The sequence below is a fragment of the Cnephaeus nilssonii genome (assembly GCF_951640355.1).
Source record: "Cnephaeus nilssonii genome assembly, chromosome: 11".
Classification (NCBI taxonomy): Eukaryota; Metazoa; Chordata; class Mammalia; order Chiroptera; family Vespertilionidae; genus Cnephaeus; species Cnephaeus nilssonii.
Window position 1 is genome coordinate 12,426,628 of NC_137082.1, and position 21,668 is coordinate 12,448,295.

General features: G+C 43.5%; 1 protein-coding gene across 9 annotated transcripts in view; it reads left to right on the plus strand.

Moving 5' to 3' along the window:
- STAU1 (staufen double-stranded RNA binding protein 1) overlaps positions 1-21,668 on the plus strand; it is a 78,349-nt gene that overhangs the window by 50,120 nt on the left and 6,561 nt on the right. For 7 of the 9 annotated variants that reach the window (XM_079784878.1, XM_079784876.1, XM_079784880.1 and 4 more), the window contains 4 exons: positions 1,106-1,204; positions 13,643-13,873; positions 15,057-15,200; positions 17,423-17,569. In XM_079784878.1, coding sequence (XP_079641004.1) covers positions 1,106-1,204; positions 13,643-13,873; positions 15,057-15,200; positions 17,423-17,569 — 621 coding nt within the window. The remainder of the gene's footprint in view (positions 1-1,105; positions 1,205-13,642; positions 13,874-15,056; positions 15,201-17,422; positions 17,570-21,668) is intronic. The other 2 variants (XM_079784877.1, XM_079784884.1) reach the window with 1 other exon arrangement.

The following is a 21,668-nucleotide window of genomic DNA, read 5'->3' on the forward strand; positions in this document are numbered from 1 at the left end:
CCCCCTCAGTGGCAGCGGATCCGTGCCTCTCAATGGCCGGATAGGCCACCCCGAGTCCCGCCCCCCAGCCTCCCGCCGCCCAATCGTGGGCGTAGCGGAGTGATGGTAATTTACATGTTACTCTATTATTAGATAGGATTGTATTTTTTTTTAAAAAAACACCTCAGTTTTATTTCTTTTAATTACACCTTAAAATAATGATCCAGTGTAGGTGTAGGATCTACTTATTAAGACGTAAGAAAATCCTGGATGGTCCTATATACCTTGCCCACTCAACAATTTCAGCCACAAGTTCCTGTCAGATAGTTCAGATCTTGGAAGTGGGGTTTTACAATTTTATGACTACAGAGTCCCAATAATATGAGGAAAAGCACAGCTTTCTTGCCATGTTTTGGAGACACTTTGCTATTACCAAGCTGATCTAATTTTTTCTATTATCATGGCAGCACAATATAGAATCATGTTATCAGCATGCATAGAATCGATCTCTGTCCCTCTTTCGGCTCAAGCCCTGGCTGGAGGACTGTAAATGAACCTGGTTACAGATATAGAGTTTCAGCCTTTGTTCAGGAGACTTTATTAGTTTTTTATTTTTACCAGCAGCAGTAAGTATGAGATGCTTGGCAGTTTTATAATAGTTCCACTGCATCCTTTTGGAAAAAGTGGTTTCCAAGGACTTCATGTCCAGATAAGAAACCTTAGGTGGAGAGACTTATAGTTGAACTTGCTAAGACCCACACAAGTCTGCTTGTATTTTGACTTTTTCCAAAATGTGACTTGCCAGTCTTTGAGGAGGGCTTTAGAAGTCACTCTGCCTGAGCAGCCAGGGCATCTCGCTATGCCATGATTAGGCTGATTTCATACCCAAAAGTCCATTATGTGTACATTGTTTATGGTGCATTTATCAGGTGTAGTCTGACCTAAGTTTGATAGAACACTTTTTTTTTAACCTTTTAAATTCACTGACACATGGTAGCATGTGGCCTTGTTCTCACTGGTTGGATGCTCAATCCATAAAGCCAAGGTTCAGTGTTTTTAAGATTTATCTCAGCTGGGATGTTGATATTTTTAATAATAATTAACTACTAAACAATTATTCTTTTAGGTGAATGGAAGAGAATCAGAGGAAGAAAATCTCAATAAATCTGAAATAAGTCAAGTGTTTGAGATTGCACTTAAACGGAACTTGCCTGTGAATTTTGAGGTAAGTTTATTTTACATGTAGGATTTTGTATTATAAAGTTCTGTTGGCATTCATAGTTGGAATTATATTTTTCCTAAATAACATTGGAATAATCACATATATGTGAACTTCAAATTTAAGATTCAAACTGTATGTTTAGCCAAGTGCAGTATTCTCTCCTTCTAGGAGTTGTTAGGGGCAGTGGGTCCATGGATGGCCTCAGTAGGTCTATAAACCTCCTAAAATGGGCTGAGGAACATTGCATTTATGCTCACATGTGTATTCTAGAGAGGGTCAATTATTTTCATAAGACTCAAAAGCATCTGTTATCCCAAATGTTAAGAGTCTTAAGTGTTCCCTAAAAATCTTGTTAGAGAATTTGTTGTTGTTGTTTTTGTTAATCCTCATCCAAGAATACTTTTCCATTGATTTTTAGAGAGTGGGAGGGGAGAGACAGAGAAAAACATCAATGTGAGAAAGACACATCATCGATTGGTTGCCTCCTGCACGTGCTCCAATTGGAGCCAGGAATCAAGCCTGCAACTGAGGTACATGACCTTGACTGGAATTGAACCTGGGACTCTTCAGTCCTTGGATCGATGCCCTATCCACTGTGCCAAACTGGCTATACCTTGTTAGAGTAAATTTTAAAAGGACACAGGCTTTGTCATTATCCAACATCTGCCCCATCCTCCCCCTAGTTCACCCATTAATAACTTAATTGTTGGAGACTTTATAGTCTACTAGAGGCCCGGTGCACGAAATTCGTGCACCAGGGGGGTGGGTGTCCCTCAGCCCAGCCTGCACCCTCTCCAATGTGGGACATCCCTCTCACAATCCAGGACTGCTGACTCCCAACCGCTTGCCTGCCTGTGCCTGATTGCCCCTAACTGATTCTGCCTGCCAGCCTGATTACCCCCTAACCACTCCCCTGCCAGCCTGATTGACGCCTAACTGCTCCACGGCCGGCCCAATTGCCCCTAACCACCCTCCCCTGCTGGCCTGGTCTCCCCCAACTGCCCTCCCCTGCTGGCCCAGTCACCCCTAACTGCCCTCCTGTGCTGGCCTGGTCACCCCTAACTGCCCTCCCCTGTAGGCCTGGTCCCCCCGTAACTGCCCTCCCTTGCAGGCCTGGTCTCCCCCAACTGTCCTCCCCTGCAAGCCTGGTCCCCCCCTAACTGCCCTTCTCTGCCGGCCTAGTCACCCCTAACTTCCCACAACTGCCCTCCCCTGTAGGCCATCTTGTGGCGGCCATCTTGTGTCCACATGGGGGCAGCCATCTTGTGTGTTGGAGTGACGGTCAATTTGCATATTCTTTTATTAGCTAGGATAGGATAATTCGGATGTTGTTACCTTTCATGTTGTCCTAGAGCTTCCATAAGCTACCTTCCTGCTTTTTAATTATTTTTTCTATTTGCTGTTCTAATTGGGTATTTATTTCTACCTTGTCTTCCAAATCGCTGATTAGATCCTCTACTTCATTCAGTCTACTTTTCATATCTTCCAGTGTGTTCTTTTTTTTTTTTATATATATGTTTATTGATTTTTTACAGAGAGGAAGGGAGAGGGATAGAGTGTTTATTGATTTTTTACAGAGAGGAAGGGAGAGGGATAGAGAGCTAGAAACATCGATGAGAGAGAGAAACATCAATCAGTTGCCTCCTGCACACCTCCTACTGGGGATGTGCCCGCAACCAAGGTACATGCCCTTGACCAGAATCGAACCTGGGACTCTTCAGTCCACAGGCCGATGCTCTATCCACTGAGCCAAACCAGTTAGGGCTCCAGTGTTTCTTGATGTAAGATATATAATTCTTCACTTCTGTATGGTTCTTGTTCATGGCCTCTGTTTTCCTTTTCATGCTGTTGCAATTTGCACCAAGTTTCTTAAGCATCTTTATACCATTGCTTTGTGAACCACGTCCAGGATGGCCAGGGGTGAACCTGAGGAGGGGTGGTGAAGGATTAAAGAATACAGACAAGAGAATACAGTTGGGGCCAGGTAGGATCACTGTGCCTGGATGAGGAAACAGTGACACAGCCTGTAAGCCAAAGCTTTATTTTATAGTCAGATCACATAAAGCAAAACAAGGGCAAGATGTTTACCATGTTCTTGCAAATTTCAAATCTGCTTCTTTCCTGTTGTTGCCATTCTCTGAACTCTATCAAGCTTCATTTAGGCAGCACTTGCTTCCACCCCCCTCTCCCCCCCGCAGCCCACAGCCCACATCCCTCATCCCTCATCCCTCATCCCTCAGCTACCTAGGACTGCAGGGTCGGACTATAAGATCAAGCTTACAACCATAGCCTTTTGGCTATAATTGTGCTGGGAGGGCTTTGCCCTCCAAGCTGTGACTTGTATGTGACTTTGCCACAAGTCAGTCCGAGGCTTGAACCTGTCCGAACCCTGTAGCTAGTCTCCACAGCTTTGAACTCTATGTCTGATAGGTTGCTTGCCTCCATTTCACTTGGTTCTTTTTCTGGAGATTCCTTCTTTTTTCCCATTTGGGGGTTGCTTCTTTATCTCCTCATTTTAGCTGTCTCTTTGTATTTGCTTTTATATATTAGATATAACTTATGCCTCCCAGTGTTTGTGGGATTGCCTAATGTAGAAAGTGTCTTGAGAGTCCAGTGGTGCAGTCTCTTCGTTCACCTGAGTTGTATGCTCCAGGAATGCCCCTTGTGTGTGTTATTTGGGCTCACCTGTTGTAATTGGGACTTGATTGTTGATGTCCCATTTGTAGGAAGGATCTTCCTTCTGACTTGCTGCCAATGAGGTTCAACCCCAGTGTCATCGTGCCAGTTGTTCTATAGGTGCTGATGGGGGAACAGAATAAGACACAACAGGGCCAAACCAAAGACACCACGAAAATCAAGCTACTCAGTGCAGCAACAACAGGATAAACTAAGAAGGAAAAAGAAGAGAAAAGGGAAGAAAAAATAAAAAGTATACTAAAAGACACATGACCAAAAACTTAGAGGGGATGTAAAGAAAAAGGGAGAAAGAAGAAGATGAAAAAATGGCTATATGGAAGCAAGAAGAAAGCTAAAAGATCTAGAATAGGAGGAAAAAAGAAGAGGAAACAAAATAAATAATAATAATGAATTTAAAATGTAGTAATAATGGGTATATTAAGATATAGATAGTAAAATGAAAGAAATGAGAAAGAAGAAAAATAAAACAAGAAAAATTAAGAATAGGCTAGCCCTAGCCAGTTTGGCTCAGTGGATAGAGCGTCAGCCTGTGGACTGATGAGTGTCGTGTTCAATTCCAGTCGAGGGCACATGCCTGGATTGCAGGCTCAATCCCCCATGGCGGGTGTGCAGGAGGCAGCCGATCGATGATTCTCTCATTGATGTTTATCTCTCCCTCTCCGTTCCCTTCTAAAGTCAATAAAAAATATTTAAAAAAAAAGAATAGGCTAAAGTAGAATAGAATCAAAGGAAAGAGAGAAATTTGAGATATGCAAGAAAAAAGAAACAGCAAAAAACAAAAAATACACACCCCGAAAAAAACAACCACATGCACACTCAAATACCTTTGGGTCCACTATTTGTGGGCCTCTAGATTTTGCTCTGATGTTGTTGAATCTGGTCCCTTGGTGGACCTGGGCTTCCTGGGAATTGCTCCAGTGTAGGTGAATGTGAGTCACTGTCCCTTCTGTCCCTGAGCAACCTGATTGAGGTCCCAGAGGTTGAAGCCCCTAGTAATCTAGTGGTTGGTGACTCCTTAGCCTAGAGGTTGGATCTTCCCTGAGTCTCACGCCTTGATTGTCCCTGTTCTGAGCTGTACTCCTTTCCCCCACAGAACTGGTCCTGCAGGTGTCAGTTGCAGGCACTCAGGGTCCCTCTGGCTTTTGTCTCACAGCATGTCTGGGTGGGAGCCTGTGCAATGTCCCGCTGGCGTTCAACTCTGTGAGGTCCAGGGTGGTGTTCAAGGCTAGTCTGGGTGGTGGCGAGGCTGGGCTCCTAGCTTCTGCTGCTCCCCCTTTCAAGATGGTGTGGTTTCTGATCTAGAGCCCCACCTGCCTAGAAAGTGCCTGTGGCTGTAGCAGGGGCTCTTTGTCCAGGAAAGCCTGAACTGCCTGCCCCCAAGACTCCTGTGAGATCTGTTTTAGACACACACACACACTCCCCTCTCATTCCCTTACACTCTCTTCCTCACTCCAGTTCTACCTGCCGCCATGTTGGAAAATACTCGGAGCTTTATGGTCTAAAAACAATAATTAACCGCTGTTAGTTGAAAATGGACACCTACCACATCCATGAGCAACACACTCAACGGGGCAGACTCAATGAGCACCAAAGTTCCACTGAAGCAAGTCCTGCTCCTTAGGGGCATCTCCTACACAGCAGCTCTTCCTCTGTGGTCGCAGCTGGTTCTCACAGCTGATTGGACTGGAGCGTCAATCCTTCCCAGTGGCACCAATAGCAGGACAGTGCACACAGCTTAACCTTTTGCACTCGGATGTCGAGTGTGACTCGACACGGTTAGCATTGGTAGCAGCTCGTATGTCGAATTGTATTGAATGTATCAATAATTTGAAATATAAAAAAATCCAAATAAGTTTGTATGAAAAGAAACTCCAATTTTTTTATTCTACTGCCGCGCTTTGTAAAATCTGAGGTATTTAAAAAATTAAATCCCGAGTAGAATAAAGGAATCGAGAAAAAAGCAAGCGAGTGCAAAGGGTTAAAGAGGGGAGCACCTAGAGTGTCCAGCTCAGGTGATTTGAGAGGCTTGAGCCAGTGGGCCCTACAAGACACCTACTGCACAAGGCCACTGTACCAATTCCAGGAGACATAGTGGCTCTAACAAACACAGGGAAGCAGCCAATATGCGGAAACAAACATGTCACAAATGAAAGAACAGAAGAAATCTCCAGGAAAAGAACTAAATGAAATGGAAGCAAACAAACTACTAGATACAGCGTTCAAAACAGTGGTTATAAGGATACTCAAAGAACTTACTGAGAACGTCAAGGAACATAGAAATTCAAGGAACTTTGTTATCACCGACATAAAAAAAAGTCAGAAATGAATGATGCCCTAATTGTATTGAAGAATAATTTATAAGGAATCAACAATAAAGTAGAGGACGCTGAGAACCAAACCAGCTATTTGGAATATGAGGAAGCAAAAGACAAAACAAAACACAAAACAAAAATCCCAATCCGAAGAGCAAAAAGAAAAAAGAATTCAAAAATATGAATATAGTGTAAGGAGCCTCTGGGATAACGTCAAGCATACCAATATTTGAATTATGAGGGTGCCAGAAGGAGAAGAGAGGGAGCAAGAAATTGAAAACGTATTTGAAAAAATAATGACCGAAAACTTACCCTGCCTGGTGAAAGAAATAGACATACAAGTTCAGGAAGGGCAGAGAGTCCCAAAAAAAGAGGAACCCAAAGAGGTTTGCACCAAGACACATTATAATTAAAATGCCAAATATTAAAGACACAGAGAGAGAGTCTTAAAAGCAGCAAGAGAAAAGGGAAGGCCCATACCACTGTCATCTGATTTCTCTACAGAAACTTTGCAGCCAGAAGGGAGTGGCAAGAAATACTAGTATTCAAAATGATGAAACTCAAAGACCTACAACTCTACCCAGCAAAGCTATCATTTCTAATTGAAGGTCAGATAAAGAGCTTCCCAGACAAGAAAAAGCTAAAGGAGATCATCCACCAAACCAGTATTACATGAAATTTTGAAGGGTCTTTTTTTAAGAAGAAGAGGGGGGAAAAATAGATAAAAAATACGAACAATAAAACAGCAATAAATACATGTTTATCAACAATTGAATCTAAAAGTCAAAACAAATGAACAAAGAATCGAACAAAATAAACTGATGAATAAAATAGAACCAGAGGCATGGAAACATGGAGCAGACTGATAAATCTCAGAGGGAAAAAGGGTGAGGGGGTGGGAAGAGATTAATAAACACATAACTTACATCAATATATGCATTACCCATGGACACAGACAATAGGGTGGTGAAGGCCTGGAGTGGGGTGGGGTCCAGGTAGAGGGGGGCAATGGAGAGAAAAGGGGGGGGGATATTTGTAATACTCTCAACAATAAAGATTTTTAAAAATAAAAATGTCTAAAAAAAAAAGAAAATGGACAATAACATTTAGTGTGTTTTTCGTTCAAAGACAAAGTGAGTCCAAATAGACTAGGCAGGTAAAGGAGAATTTTTTCAAACATTTTCTTTAAAATTTGCCATATGTCTATTTTCTTTTGATTTCCACACTTGGTTATGTTTTTTTTTAATTCTTTTTTTTTTAAATTTCTTTATTGATTAAGGTATCACATATTTGTCCTCGTCCCCCCATTCCCATCCCACACCCCTCCCCACACATGCCCCCACCCCCCTGTTGTCCTTAACCGCTGGTTAGGCTCATATGCCTGCACACAAGTCCTTTGGTTGTTTTTTTTTTTTTTTATTCTTTATTGTTGAAAGTATTACATATGTCTCCTTTTCCCCCCATTGACCACTCCCCGCTGCTCTCACCCCCAAGGTTATGTTTTAATATACAATGCAGATTTCTTTATCAATCCTTTGGTCTTTCAACATTGTAAATAGGATAGATTTAGTCTTCCAAAGAGCTTTAAACTCACACATTGTTATTTTAGGCAAACGTAATTTGCAGTGGGACATCTGCTTAAAACAATTTAAAGTGATTCATAAACTTCTTTTGTAGTGTTTTTGCAGTTAAAGCTGATACCCATATTTTATGCCTGACTTTTCATATACCTTCTGCCCAACCCGTGTGTCTCAATGATTGAGCATTGACCTGTAACCAGGAGCTCACGGTTTGATTTCCAGTCAAGGCACATGCCCGGGTTGCAGGCTTCATCCCGTGTGGGGCATGCAGGAGGCAGCCGACCAATGATTCTCTCTCGTCATTGGTGTTTGTATCTCTCCCTCTTCTTTCCTCTCTGAAATCAATATATATATATATATATATGTATATATATTTATAGCTTATATTATGTGCTAGCACCCTAATCAGTCTTTAATCCAGGGTGGGGAACCTTTTTTCTGCTAAGGGCCATTTAGATATTTATAAATTTGCCATATGTCTAATTTGCCATAACATCATTCAGGGGCCATACAAAATTGTGGACATAAAAATTAGCCTGCTATAGTTGGTCAAACATTTAACTAACTCACCCTTATTTTCCTGGGCAGGGCCAAACCAAATTATTTCACAGGCCTTAAATGGCCCTCAGGGGGCCAGATGTTCCCTATCCCTGCCATCAGCTGATTGATGATAATTTCTTTTCTATAGTTAACAGTGCTAACCTGCCTGCCATGGAGCACAGGTGGTGGTGGAGAGGTGCACTTGAATCCACAGGGCCACCCCCCCACACCTACCCCTTCCCTATTCTGGCATTCAAGACCAGGTTTATATTCCCCTTCCAGAGCGCAGAGCACCAGGTGGTTCTAAGGCTGGTATCTTCTTACCTGGACCTTCATTCCTTCCAGCTTTTTTCCCTCGGTTGGGGGTGGGAGATAGGGATTGGGGAGGCAGTGAGACAGGGGACATACAGAATGACAGGACTAGTTGTTAGGTGGGAACTAGGTGGGAGCTTTACCCCAAGAAGCCACAAGGTATCCTTGGGAAGGGAAGAAATGTTCCTTTTCTCCACCTCCTGAGGGACTAGAATGGCACAAAAATGGATTTGCAAATATTGGAGGGAGTGGTATCAAGATTGTGAGAGTCAGAGATGTCTAGCTTCCTGGGTCACTTCAGGGTTACAGAGATGACTACTGTGGCCAGGGCCTTGAATCCCTGTGAAGCTTATCACTTGCTCACACTAGTTGCAACTCTGCCTGAGAGTCATGGAGCTTTCTGGAACCTTAGTGAGGGATTGCCATTTTAGGTGTGGCTCTGTGGGATTTGGGGACCAGATGTCTTTCATTGCACTTCCACTTTTGCTTAGGTTTCAGATTTGGCTTTCAGATGTGTGTGCAGGAACATGTAACTGTAGCCGGGAGTTCTCAAGTAGTCACAAAAGAAATTGTGGGAGTGCCCTCTGGTGGTGAATATCTTTTAAAGTATTTATTTATTTTAAAGTAATAATTTAAAACATTACAGTTGTGGCATTGAGAACCAAACCAGTTGATATGAATACTTATATTAAATAACTCATATATCAAAAGTTCATATTAACTTCCATTATTAGGTTGAACAAAGGCTTCCATTTTTCCTAACAGTTCTATCTCTTGCGCCTGGCAGATTACCTGGCATATAACGGATGCTCCGCAAATATTTATTGACTAAATGAACAGAATATTTTTTCTTAACTAAGCTTTTGATAGTGAATTCTGTCACATGGGAAGCTGGGTTAGGTGTTTGGTAGAAGACAGGAGCCATGCATACAGTACTTCAAAAAAAGTATACAACTTGATTTTTTTTATAAAATACATATTTTTAGTTAGAAAATCACTGGGAGGCTATTGTGATTTGACCACAGTAAATACATTCTAGGTCAAACTCCAAGTGTAGATAGGTGGAGATCATGATGTGAATAGACAGTGAAAATGGTTGCTGAGGGGCCAGGTTGGGCCTGTGAATTTGACATGAGCCATCAGGGTGACTGCTCTGAGGACATGGAGAGCACTGTTCAGGGAGGGAGAATTTCGGAATCTAGGCTGTCAGGAGGTGTGGTGGGGGAGGTAACCTGGGGGAGCTCCCTAAAATCAGTCTGCAGGGCCTGTGCAAGCTGGGCTCTTCCCAGCACACCTTTCGGTGTAGGGCAGTCAAGGCCTCTGTTGAGATGCCTCTTGTTCTCATCTTGGGAACACAACATTGATGGTGAACACTCTTTTAAATGCTTATTGGCCATGTAGAGCTCTTATTTTTATTTGTTTGTTTGTTGTGTTAATACTCACCAGAGGATATTTTTTCATTGACTTTTTTTTGGAGAGAGTGGAAGGCAGGGGAGAGACAGAGAGAGACACACATTGATTGGTTGCCTCCCACATGCATCCTGACCAGGGCCAGGGATCAAGCCTGCTACTTAGGTGTCAGACCAGAATTGAACCTGAGACTCTTTATTCCTCGGGCCATGCTCTATCCACTGACCCAAACTGGTTAGAGCTAGAGCTCTTACTTTGTAAAATACCTGTTCAAGCCTTTCTTTAATTGAGTAGTTTATCTTTTTATTATTGACTTGTAGGAGTTCTTTAAATATTCTGGATATCAGTCCTTTGTTTCAGATACATATATTGCAAATATTTGCTGTCATTTTATAGGTCCCCTTTTTCACTTTTTAAATTTTTTTTTTTAATTTTTTAATTTCTTTATTGATTAAGGTGTCACATATTTGTCCTCATCCCCCCATTCCCATCCCACACCCCTCCCCACGGATGCCCCAACCCCCCTGTTGTCCCCAACCATTGGTTAGGCTTGTATGCATGCACACAAGTCCTTTGGTTGATCTCTCCCTCCTACCCCCACCCTCCCCTACCCTCCCTCTGAGGCCCGACAGTCCGATCGATGCCTCCTTGTTTCTGGGTCTGTTCTTGTTCATCAGTCTATGTTGTTCATCATTTCCCCTAGATGAGTGAGATCATGTGTTACTAGAAATATACTTATAAGAACCGAATGTGAGATGAGCAATAATAGTTATGCTGACAGGCAAATGAATCAGTCTGTAGTAAGTTTCTTTCTGGACCAACAGTTCTTTTGAGACCCGATTTCAGTGTCCACCAGTTCCTTATGTGTACATATCGGCACTGACTTTTCAGCTCTGGATGGTGGACAAATGGTGGTAATGCAGGTTCGACTCCCTCTGGTTTGGTCTCGCCCGGGCCCAGGGGCGCGGCTTCACCCGGACTCAGGGGTGCGTGGCCTCACCCGGACCCGGGACCCAGCATCACCCGGGCCCTGGGGCGCGTGGCCTCACCCGGACCCAGGTGTGGGTGGCCTCACCCGGTCCCGGGATCCAGCCTCACCCGGACCCAGGGGCGCGTGGCCTCACCCGGACCCAGGGGTGCGTGGCCTCTCCTGGACCCAGGGGCGCGGCCTCACCCGGATCCAGGGGCGCACGGCCTCACCCGGATCTGGGACTTAAATGTTTTTTAATGAGCAGTTTTAATTTTGAGAAAAATTGTTTTTTTGTTTATGATTGGTGGGTTTTTTTAAAAAATATATTTTATTGATTTCTTTTTACAGAGAGGAAGGGAGAGGGATAGAGAGTCAGAAACATCGATGAGAGAGAAACATCGATCAGCTGCCTCCTGCACACCCCCTACTGGGTATGTGCCCACAACCAAAGCACATGCCCCTGACCGGAATCGAACCTGGGACCCTTCAGTCCGCAGGCCGATGCTCTATCCACTGAGCCAAACCGGTTTTGGCATGATTAGTGTTTTTTGTGTTCCAGAATTCTTTGCTAATTTCATGAATTCTCATGTTTTCTGAAAGCTGTATAGCTGTTTGTTTGTTTTTTTTTAGAGAGAGTGGAATGGAGGGAGGGAGGTGGGAAGAGAAAGAGAGAAACTTCGATGTGAGAAAGACATATCAATTGGTTCCCTTCTGCATGCACTCTGACCGGGCCGGGGATCAAACCTGCAACCTAGGTATGTGCCCTTGACCAGGAACCAAACCCACAAGCCTTTGGTGTGCGGGCTGATGTGCTAACCCAGAGGTGGGGAACATCTGGCTTACGGGCTTTATAAGGCCCAGAAAATTATTTGGCCTGACCCTTCCAAGGCATTAGGGGTGAGTTAATTAAATGTAGGCTAATTTTTAAGTTGATAAATTTGTATGGCCCACGAATGATGCTATAAATATCCAAATGGCCCTTGTCAAAAAAAAAAAAAAAGGTTCCCGCCCCTTGCTCTAACCAGTGAGCACAGCGAGCACACCAGCCAGGGTAAGAAGCTGTATAGTTTTAGTTTTCACCTTTAGGTCCGTATTCTAGTGCCAGTTAATTTTTGTTGGTGATTGAATTTGAGATTATGGTTCAGTTTTTTCTCATGTGGATATCTAGTTGCTTTAGTACCATATTTTTAAAGTTGACTTTGGATTTGCTTTGGTGTTTTGCCAAAAATCAAGCGACTGTATGTATAGGTCTGTTTCTGCATTCTGTTTTATTGATCAGTTTGTCCTTCAACAATACTATGATGCTGCAATTGCTGTAATTTTATAGAAAGTCTTGAAATCTGGTAATCTAAGTCTTTTTAGTTCTTTCCAAGGGTGTCTTGGATGAGTAGGTAGGATTCGATTTTTATTTTCCTTTTGTGTGAGTATGTAATAATTTTGATATGCAGTTAGGTTTCTGTTCATATTCCATTTTAGTGTTTTTCTCTATCTTTGTTGATTTATTTTTAATATTTAGAACACTAAATGGTTTCAAAAGTCAAAACTGGACAAAAAGACACATTCAGAAGTGTCATCTTGTTCCCTCTCTACCCCAATCCCTCCTACCTGCTGCAGGGAACTAATTCCATTGCTTTCTGCTTTGTCCTTCCTGTTCTTTTGTTGTTGTTGTTTTGTGTGTGTGTGTGTGTGTGTGTGTGTGTTTTAAATCACCATATAAGCACATGTCTATACATACATGTGTATATGTAAACGTATATGTAAAACTCTATTTTTAACATAGAAGTTAGGGGAATCATATACACTGAGTGGCCAGATTATTATCTCTGAACACATAATACTATGGCCACTCAGTGTATATCCTATATAATAAAAGGCTAATATGCAAATTGTCCCCTCAACCAGGAGTTCGACCAGCAGGCAGGCCAGCCAACCGCCCATGTCCTCTCCCCATGGCCAGGCTGGCCGGACCCCACCCATGCACAAATTCATGCACCGGGCCTCTAATATACATACATATATGTATGTATGTACACACAAACACACACACTGAGTGGCCAGATTATTATGCGTTCAGAGATCATAATAATCTGGCCACTCAGTGTATACTCTTCTGCAGTTTGCTTTTTTAACTTACTGAGCCAGTAGGTTTTAATCACTTTCAGTGTTAGAGGTTTTCTCATTCTTCTTTATAGCTGCATAGCAGCCAGTATTTAATAAAGTCGATCTTGGCTGGAGGCTCAGAGCAAATATTAAACTCGAACTCTTTGTGCTGCAGTTATTTCTGGGCTTTGCTGGGCCAGCTTCCTTTATGCTGTTTGCGGTGGATCACCCTAAACTCGGGTCATTCTGTGACCCTGTGGAGATGTGAGCCATTTTTATAGGAAGGTGGTAATAGAAAATGTTTCCCTGTTTTGGACACTTCAGACCCCAGAACATTAAAAAGTTTGAAAAATAAGAAAACGTATTCAGCATGATCACTGTTTCATTTTGCCGACATTTAGGCTCCCTTCACTTAATGGATTTTGTCCTTAGTTCCCCTTTACCTGTGTCTCATGTGAAGTAGTGTACTAACCAGTGTTCCCTGCAGCCTGTAATAAGTGTCTGTCATGCTTTCACTCAGTCTTTCCCTCTAAAACAGGTCGCCCGGGAGACTGGCCCACCCCACATGAAGAGCTTTGTGACCAAGGTGTCCGTTGGGGAGTTTGTGAGGGAAGGTGAAGGGAAGAGCAAGAAGATTTCAAAGAAAAACGCAGCTATAGCTATTCTTGAGGAGTTGAAGAAGTTACCACCGCTGCCTGTAGTTGAACGGGTGAAGCCCCGAATCAAAAAGAAAACAAAACCCATAGTCAGGGTAAGCATCTATCTGAATGAAGAGGGTGTTTTCACTGCTCGCAGACGATTGGGGAGCCCAGGAGGCTGGCTGCTGACTCTAGTGGAAGGGGAGGGAGCTAATGTGCACACACTAGGCCCCAGGCACCCTTTACATGACCACCTTGTATAGTTCTCTTGGGAGTCCCAGGTCAGGGAGATAAGGACTGAGCTGGGTTCAGTGAAATTACCTGCAGGCTTGCACATGTCTGTTGGAAGTGGGTGTGCTCGCAGCCCTGTGATCATAAGTGCAGTCAGTGCCCACTCGCGGGAAGAGCAGTGAACCGAGCTTCCTCTATCTCGTGGACTGCTATGCTGTTCCATTGTGAAGGAGATTCATGGGAGGAAAGCTGGCTAGGGGCAGATATAGGAACAAGACATCTCACTATAAACCTTGATTTGGAGTTTTGAGTCATGCCAATGAATCTATCAAAAATTATACTGCTTCTCCACCCCAACCCCAAAGAAGGGACGGGAGTCCGTGAGGGGACGTTTATGAATGTCAGTATTGTCAATATGGTTTCATGCTGTATCAACTTCCAAATTTTTCTTACACATAAGTTAGCATCTATACATAGAAAAGTTGGCATACTTTTGAAGTTTTCTTTATTTGTTTAATAGTTAGCATACTTTAGCAATTTTATTTTTCTGCTGGAAGTCACTCCTTGTCAGAATAGGTGAGGACTCCTTGGAGCTGAAGATGCCCATTGTGGGGTTCTTCTTTCTATGTGGCATCAGCTTGAAAAAAAATTTTTTTCTTTTAGTATGTTTTTAATGGTTTCTGGATTTTGAGTCATTGTTAAGAAAGCTGGGAACCCATCTTATAATACAGAGTTATGGGAAATTTTAGGAATAGTGTTCTTATTTTTTCCGCCTTTTCATTGTAATTTGTTGAAATTGTTAAAAAGCAGGGATTACAATGATGCTTGTCTAATCATAGTGAAATGTTGATGTTGGTTTGCCAGGAAGACCTTAAAATCACTTTAGAACAATCATAGAAAATCATTAAACATCTTTCAATTAAAAATAGTTTTAAAAAAGCGCAGCTTAATTTGGAGCTACTGGGTCAATATATAAGAAACTCTTGTCATGTCCTTATCTCTGAATTGGCAAGGTTGTTTCTGTGACTAACATGGCACATGGTTTCTGTAATAATTGTTTCTCAGGTACAGAGTGGCCCAGAACATGGCCAGGTGATGAACCCTATTAGCAGACTGGCCCAGATCCAGCAGGCGAAAAAGGAGAAGGAGCCGGAGTACATGCTTCTCACAGAGCGAGGCCTCCCGCGCCGCAGGGAGTTTGTGATGCAGGTGGGTTTAGTGCAGCTTGTGGAGGGCCCTTCTCTGACCTTGTCCCATCTCAGAGCCTGACGAGATCCCAGGTCCAGCGTGTTGGGCCAGTGATCCGCTCCCTGTCATCAACATTGTCCATGCTAAGTCCATGTTGCTTGCAGTAATTTGGTGCCTTAAAGCCTTATTTCTCTGTACAGGGCTGCTGTCAGCAGGTAGGAGCTTGGACACAAATGGGGTCCGTTAGAAGAGCATTGGGATGGTGGGATTTTGGGTAGATTTATTTCTTTATTACATCTACCTGATGGTTTATATTATTTTCAGAAGATAAATTTTATAAGTTATATCGAATGTTCTCTTCCTGTTCCTCGTAAACCTTCTGTAGAATCTGGAGTCCAAGTTGCTCTTCCTTAGATTGTGGTGGCACTTCAGATTAGTTTAGAGGGTTTCTCTTCATACTTAGCTTATTAAATGGATGTTCACATGGGCAGCTTAATTTGTGATTTGCATTTAATAATGTATTCTGGTGAAAATCAGGATACTTTAGTGTAGCAGTTTACAACTTAAAGCATCATTACTTAGCTTGGTGTGTTTCACCTACCCAGTCACAGGCAAGAAGAGGAATGATCCATCTGTTCTAGGAGAGGAAACCAGCTTGCTTAGAGGATCAGTAATTAACTTGCCCAGGGTCAAATGGCTGGTAGATGGCTAGTCGGGGGGGTTCAATCCCAGGCCCCTCTTCACGGGCCAGGAAGGCTTTCTTGATCCTGTCAGTTTTGTGACATAGGACTTTTGATTTGGTTCAGACTATCTTGGAAGGGGATCGTAGGCTGTGGTTTGTCCTGGAATAGGTTTAACAACCAACCAGCTCTCAGGTGAGGGTAGTGAGTGTGGTAGAGGGATGCATGTATGGATCTACACACATACAGGGTGGGTCAAAAGTAGGTTTACAGTTGTTCATATGGGAAGTAGTACAATAATTAATAAATACTAATATAAGAATAAATTCTGTGTTTTGTGTACTCACAACTATAAACCTACTTTTGCCCTACCCTGTGTATGTATATATATAAATATATACATAGATGTTTTATAAATTTCACTGATAAGAAAGGATGTGTAGCACACAGTTTACAAGTAATATATTACACATGTATAATAGTCTTTATTGTAAATCTGATACATTGTTAAATTCAGTGTGACTATCAGTAATAGTAGTGTTATAAAATCAGACTATAGATAAATGCCTGTACTTTCCAGGCTACACATGTCACTGACAAATGAGTGTAGTTCTAGCATTAATATTGATTGGTATTTTTGTTTACATTAACAAGTGAGATGAAAGTAAAACATCAAAGACATTTTGGAACTTCTCTTATTTGTAAATAATAGAAGCAACTTCTCTGCTCAATCATAATAATTTTTGAAGACTAGAAGAATTTTCAGGTTTTTTTCTAGTTATAATGTCATAGCTGAGACTTGACATACTTTTAAACTTAATCTGCATTATTACCCTTTCTCCATCACTTAAGTCTAGAATAGACACTCAACAAAACAACTTAATTCTTGCTATATAGTGTTTGCAGATTTTGGTGGTGTAAAACTCCAATCATGGCTGTTTCCACATCTGGTTATGGAGTCGGGAAGAGATGAGCAGCAGCACACAATTATATAGTATTTCCACCATACAAATACAACAGATGTGCCCTGGCCAGTGTGGCTCAGTTGGTTGAGCATTGTCCCATGCACCAAAAAGTTGTCGGTTCGATTCCCAGTTGGGCACATGCCTGGATTGCGGGCTCGATCCCCAGTAGGGGGTGTACAGGAGGCAGCAAATCGATGTGTTCTCACATCAACATTTCTGTCTTTCTCTTTCCCTTCTTCTCTCTCTCAAAATCAGTAAAAATATTCAAATATAACATGTAAAGAACTTCAAAAGCATAGATAACTGTCAAATGTAGTCTAATTAGAAAGTGATGTGTCTTAAGTATTTATTACCTGTTAAAATAATTTAATTAGAAGCTTATATAATACACTGTTCGATAATGGCTGCCTTTAACAATGAGCTCTCCCAATTCTTGCATATTTACCAGTCTGCTCTTGCAGGCTGGTGCAGACAGCTCCTGGGTGCCACTGGTAAGCTGTATGGCTTCTGACCATTGCTGGATTCTTTGGCCAGCACATCAGTTCCTGACTGGTCTTTACGCTGAAGGTTTAAGCACTGATATGCCTTCTTTCTGCAGGTGAAGGTTGGAAACCATACTGCAGAGGGAACAGGCACCAATAAGAAGGTGGCAAAACGCAACGCAGCTGAGAACATGCTGGAGATTCTTGGTTTCAAAGTCCCGCAGGCTCAGCCCACCAAACCAGCCCTCAAATCAGAAGAGAAGGTGACTGCTCGAGGCTCTGTGTCCTTGTTCTCTAATTGCAAGATGACCTCCCCTTAACCTGGGGGACTCTGGCACCTCTTGGCTGTAAAGCAGCCCTGCTGTGCAGCATCTCCATTTGGACTATTATAATGAAGTCAGAAAGAGAGTTGCATGTCCATGGCCACAAAAATGACTCTGGGTCATGTTATTGTACCAGTATCTTTGTGGTCTAGGATGCTTTGCTGGAGAGCAGCTTGTTCCTTTCTGTTAGTGGGTTGCTGAATAATAGGGTTTGAAATTAATGCATGTGTGATTCTATCATTTGCACTCTTAGAATGAGGTCTATATAAAAGATGCATCAACTTGGGCTCTCATGAGTTGTGGAGCAGGCTTTGATTTTTCTGGGACATTGAGATAGTGTGATTTTAGAGTTAGGGCAAAAGCCATCGTTTAGACTTGAGTTTTCTTATCTTTATACTAGAGGCCTGGTGCACGACTGGGGCCAGGGAAGGACCGAGGGAGGTCTCCAGGGTGTGTCTGGCCCATCTCACCCAGTTCCGATCAGCTGGACCCCAGCAGCAAGCTAACTTACCGGTCGGAGCATCTGCCCCCTGGTGATCAGTGCACATCATAGCGACTGGTCGAAGGGTTGGACACTTAGCATATTAGGCTTTTATTATATAGGAGATGTAAAAGGCTAAGTGACCTACCATGTGTCTGTCCAACTGACTGATCAGCTGGTACATACTATGCGCACTGGCAATCCTATATAATAAAGAGGTAATACGCAAATTAACCCTCATGCCCTCACAAGATGGCTGCCTATGACCAGGCCGGCAGGGGGGTTAGTGAGAGACAACCAAATGACTGAACAAGCAGGCTGCGTGGGGCGAACAGGCCGGCTGGGGGTCCGTGAGGGGTGACCAGGCCAGCAGGAGGGGGCAGTTGGGGGCGACCAGGCCAGCAGGGGGGGGCAGTTGTGGATAATAAGGCTGGCAGGGGGGCCAGTGAAGGGCAACTAGGCCGCAGGCAGGGGGGGCAGTTGGGGACGACCAGGTCGGCAGGGGGACAGTTAGGGACGACCAGGCCGGCAGAGGGGGGGCAGTTGGGGGCGACCAGGTCGGCAGGGGGAGCAGTAAGGGGCGACCAGGCCGGCAGAGGGGGGCAGTTGGGGGTAATTAGGCTGGTGGGGGGGGCAGTGAAGGGCAACTAGGCCGGTGGGGGGGGCAGTTGGGGGTGACCAGGCCGTCAGAGAGGGGGCAGTAATAGGCGACCAGGCCGGCCAGGGGGCAGTTAGGGGCAATCAGGCCAGCGGGGGCGGGGGGGAGGCAGTTAGGGGCAACCAGGCATGCAGGCAGGTGAGCGATTAGGAGCCAGTGGTCCAGGATTGTGAGAGGGATGTCCAGCTGCCCGTTTAGGCCCAATCCCCGGGATCGGGCCTAAACTGGCAGTCGGACATCCCCTGAGGGGTCCTGGATTAGAGAGGGTACAGGCTGGGCTGAGGGGACCCCCCCAACCCCCCATGCACGAATTTCGTGCACTGGGCCTCTAGTTTAAAAATAAACATTGACTTGCGTATGTGAGATACATATAACGCTTTTGCTGGTGCCAGTCGCACATGTGTGTTTTGATCTGTCATTGTTGATCGTTTCTTTGTCCTAAAAATGAACGTGTTCATAAATTAAATGAAGACATTTTGGATATACTCCATGGAGATTTTCACACCTATTTGAGTGATGATTCCATCGATTCATCAGATGATGCCAAAAAGGAAAATTTTCCCATTGAGTTTCTTTTTTTTAAACATATATATATATATATATATATATATATATATATATATATATATATATATATATTTTATTGATTTCAGAGAGGAAGGGAGAGGGTAGAGAAAGATAGAAATATCAATGATGAGAGAGAATCATTGATCAGCTGCCTCCCGCATGCCCCCTACTGGGGATCAAGTACACAACCCAGGTATGTGCCCTGGACCAGAATCGAACTTAGAACCCTTCATTCTGCAGGCCGATGCTCTATCCACTGAGCCAAACCAGCCAGGGCGAATTTCTTAATAGTATTACTCCTTCGGGAATGCCATGTCATAAATTAAAATTGATAATAGGTGCAATCTTCATGCTATTGAGAAATCTTAATAGTAAATGGGGAGAAACCAAGATGGCGGCATAAGGTATACATCTGTACGTGCTGCCTCTCACAACCACGCCAAAACTACAACTAAAAGACAAAATGACTATCACCCAGAACCACGGGAAAGCTGGCTGAATAGAAGTTCTACAACTAGAAGGAAAGAAAAAAGCGCATTGAAACCGGGTAGGATGTACAGAGGAGCGGAAAAGCAGAGGTACGGAGGTGCGCAAATCGGGCTGGCGACTGGGTGCGCTGTTTTTTTCAATCGGGAAGCAGATAAAAGCTCCCGACTGCTCTGAACTCCAGTTTCCTATGGGGAGAAGCTGGACTGTCTGGCATCAGGTAGGAAAGTGAGGGTGGCTTTCTTGCAGAGGTGCTCACAAGGAATCATTGTTTACTGCGCTGGGGCGCGGGACGCGGAGACACAGAGACGGCTGACTGGCAGCTATTGCTGTTTGCTACACCCTGGTGATTCCCTGAGGCCCCACCCCGCCCAATTTACAAACCCACCAGAGCTGTGCGCAGCAGTTTTTGCATATGAATGGCCTGCCCTTTTGCAGCTTAACCTAACAAACTGCAGCTGGGTCAGCTCCAAAACTTCCAAACCCCAAGCAAAGAGGAGAAATCTGCAGATCTCTCTGTAGCTCCTGCTGGGTGGCCTCAGGCAGTAGCTGACTTGCACTTCCTAGGAGAACCAGGAGCCAGTATACCTAGTGGTCAATGTGAGACCATACCAGATTTCAACGCCTCACATCCATAAGTGACACACTCAAGAGGCAGACTCAGCACCAAAGCCCCACTGAAGCAAGTCTTGCCCCATAAGGGTGTCTCCAGCACAGCAGTTCTTCCATTATAGACAGAGCGGGTCCTCACAGCCAATTGGCCTGGAGGTCAATTCCTCCCAGTGTACCAACAGCAATCAAGGCTTAACTACAACAAGATTGTGCACCCAGCCCACAAAGGGGTGCACCAAGAGTGTCCACCTAAGGTGATTGGGGAGGCTGAGACACGGGGCCCTATAGGTCACCTACCACACAAAACCACTCCATCAACACAGGGAAGCAGCCAAAATGCGGAGACAAAGAAACATGTCACAAATGAAAGAAATGGAGGAAAGCAAACTACTGATATAGAGTTCAAAACCACAGTTACAAGGTTACTCAAAAATCTTCTAGAAACCTCCGAGGAACTTAGTGAGACCTTCAAGGATCTTAGTGAGAATGCCAAAAAAACGAAAAAGGACCAGTCAGAAATTAAGCATACACTGTCTGAAATAAAGAATAATATACAGAAATTCAACAGTAGACTAGAGGACCCCAAGAATCAAACCAAAGATTTGAAATATGAGGAAGCAAAAAACACCCAACAAGAAAAACAAAAGGAAAAAAGAATCCATAAATATGAAGATAGTGTAAGGAGCCTCTGGGACAACTTCAAGTGTACCAACATCCGAATTATGGGGGTGCCAGAAGAAGAGAGCGAGATACTGAAAACCTATTTGAAGAAATAATGACAGAACACTTTCCCTACCTGGTGAAAGAAATAGACTTACAAGTCCAGGAAGCGCAGAGAACCCCAAACAAAAGGAATCCAAAGAGGACCACACCAAGACACATTATAATTAAACTGCCAAGGTCAAAAGACAAAGAATCTTAAAAGCAGCAAGAGAAAAACAGTTAGTTACAAGGGAGTTCCCATATGACTGTCAGCTGATTTCTCAACAGAAACTATGCAGGCCAGAAGGGAGTGGCAAGAAATATTCAAAGTGATGAACAGCAAGAACCTACAACAAAGATTATTTTACCCAGCAAAGCTATCATTAGAATTGAAGGTCAGATAAAGAGTTTCACAGTCAAGAAAAAGCTAAAGGAGTTCATCACCACCAAACCAGTATTATATGAAATGCTAAAGGGTATTCTTTAAGAAGAGGAAGAAGAAGAAAAAGGTCAAGATAAAAATTATGAACAAC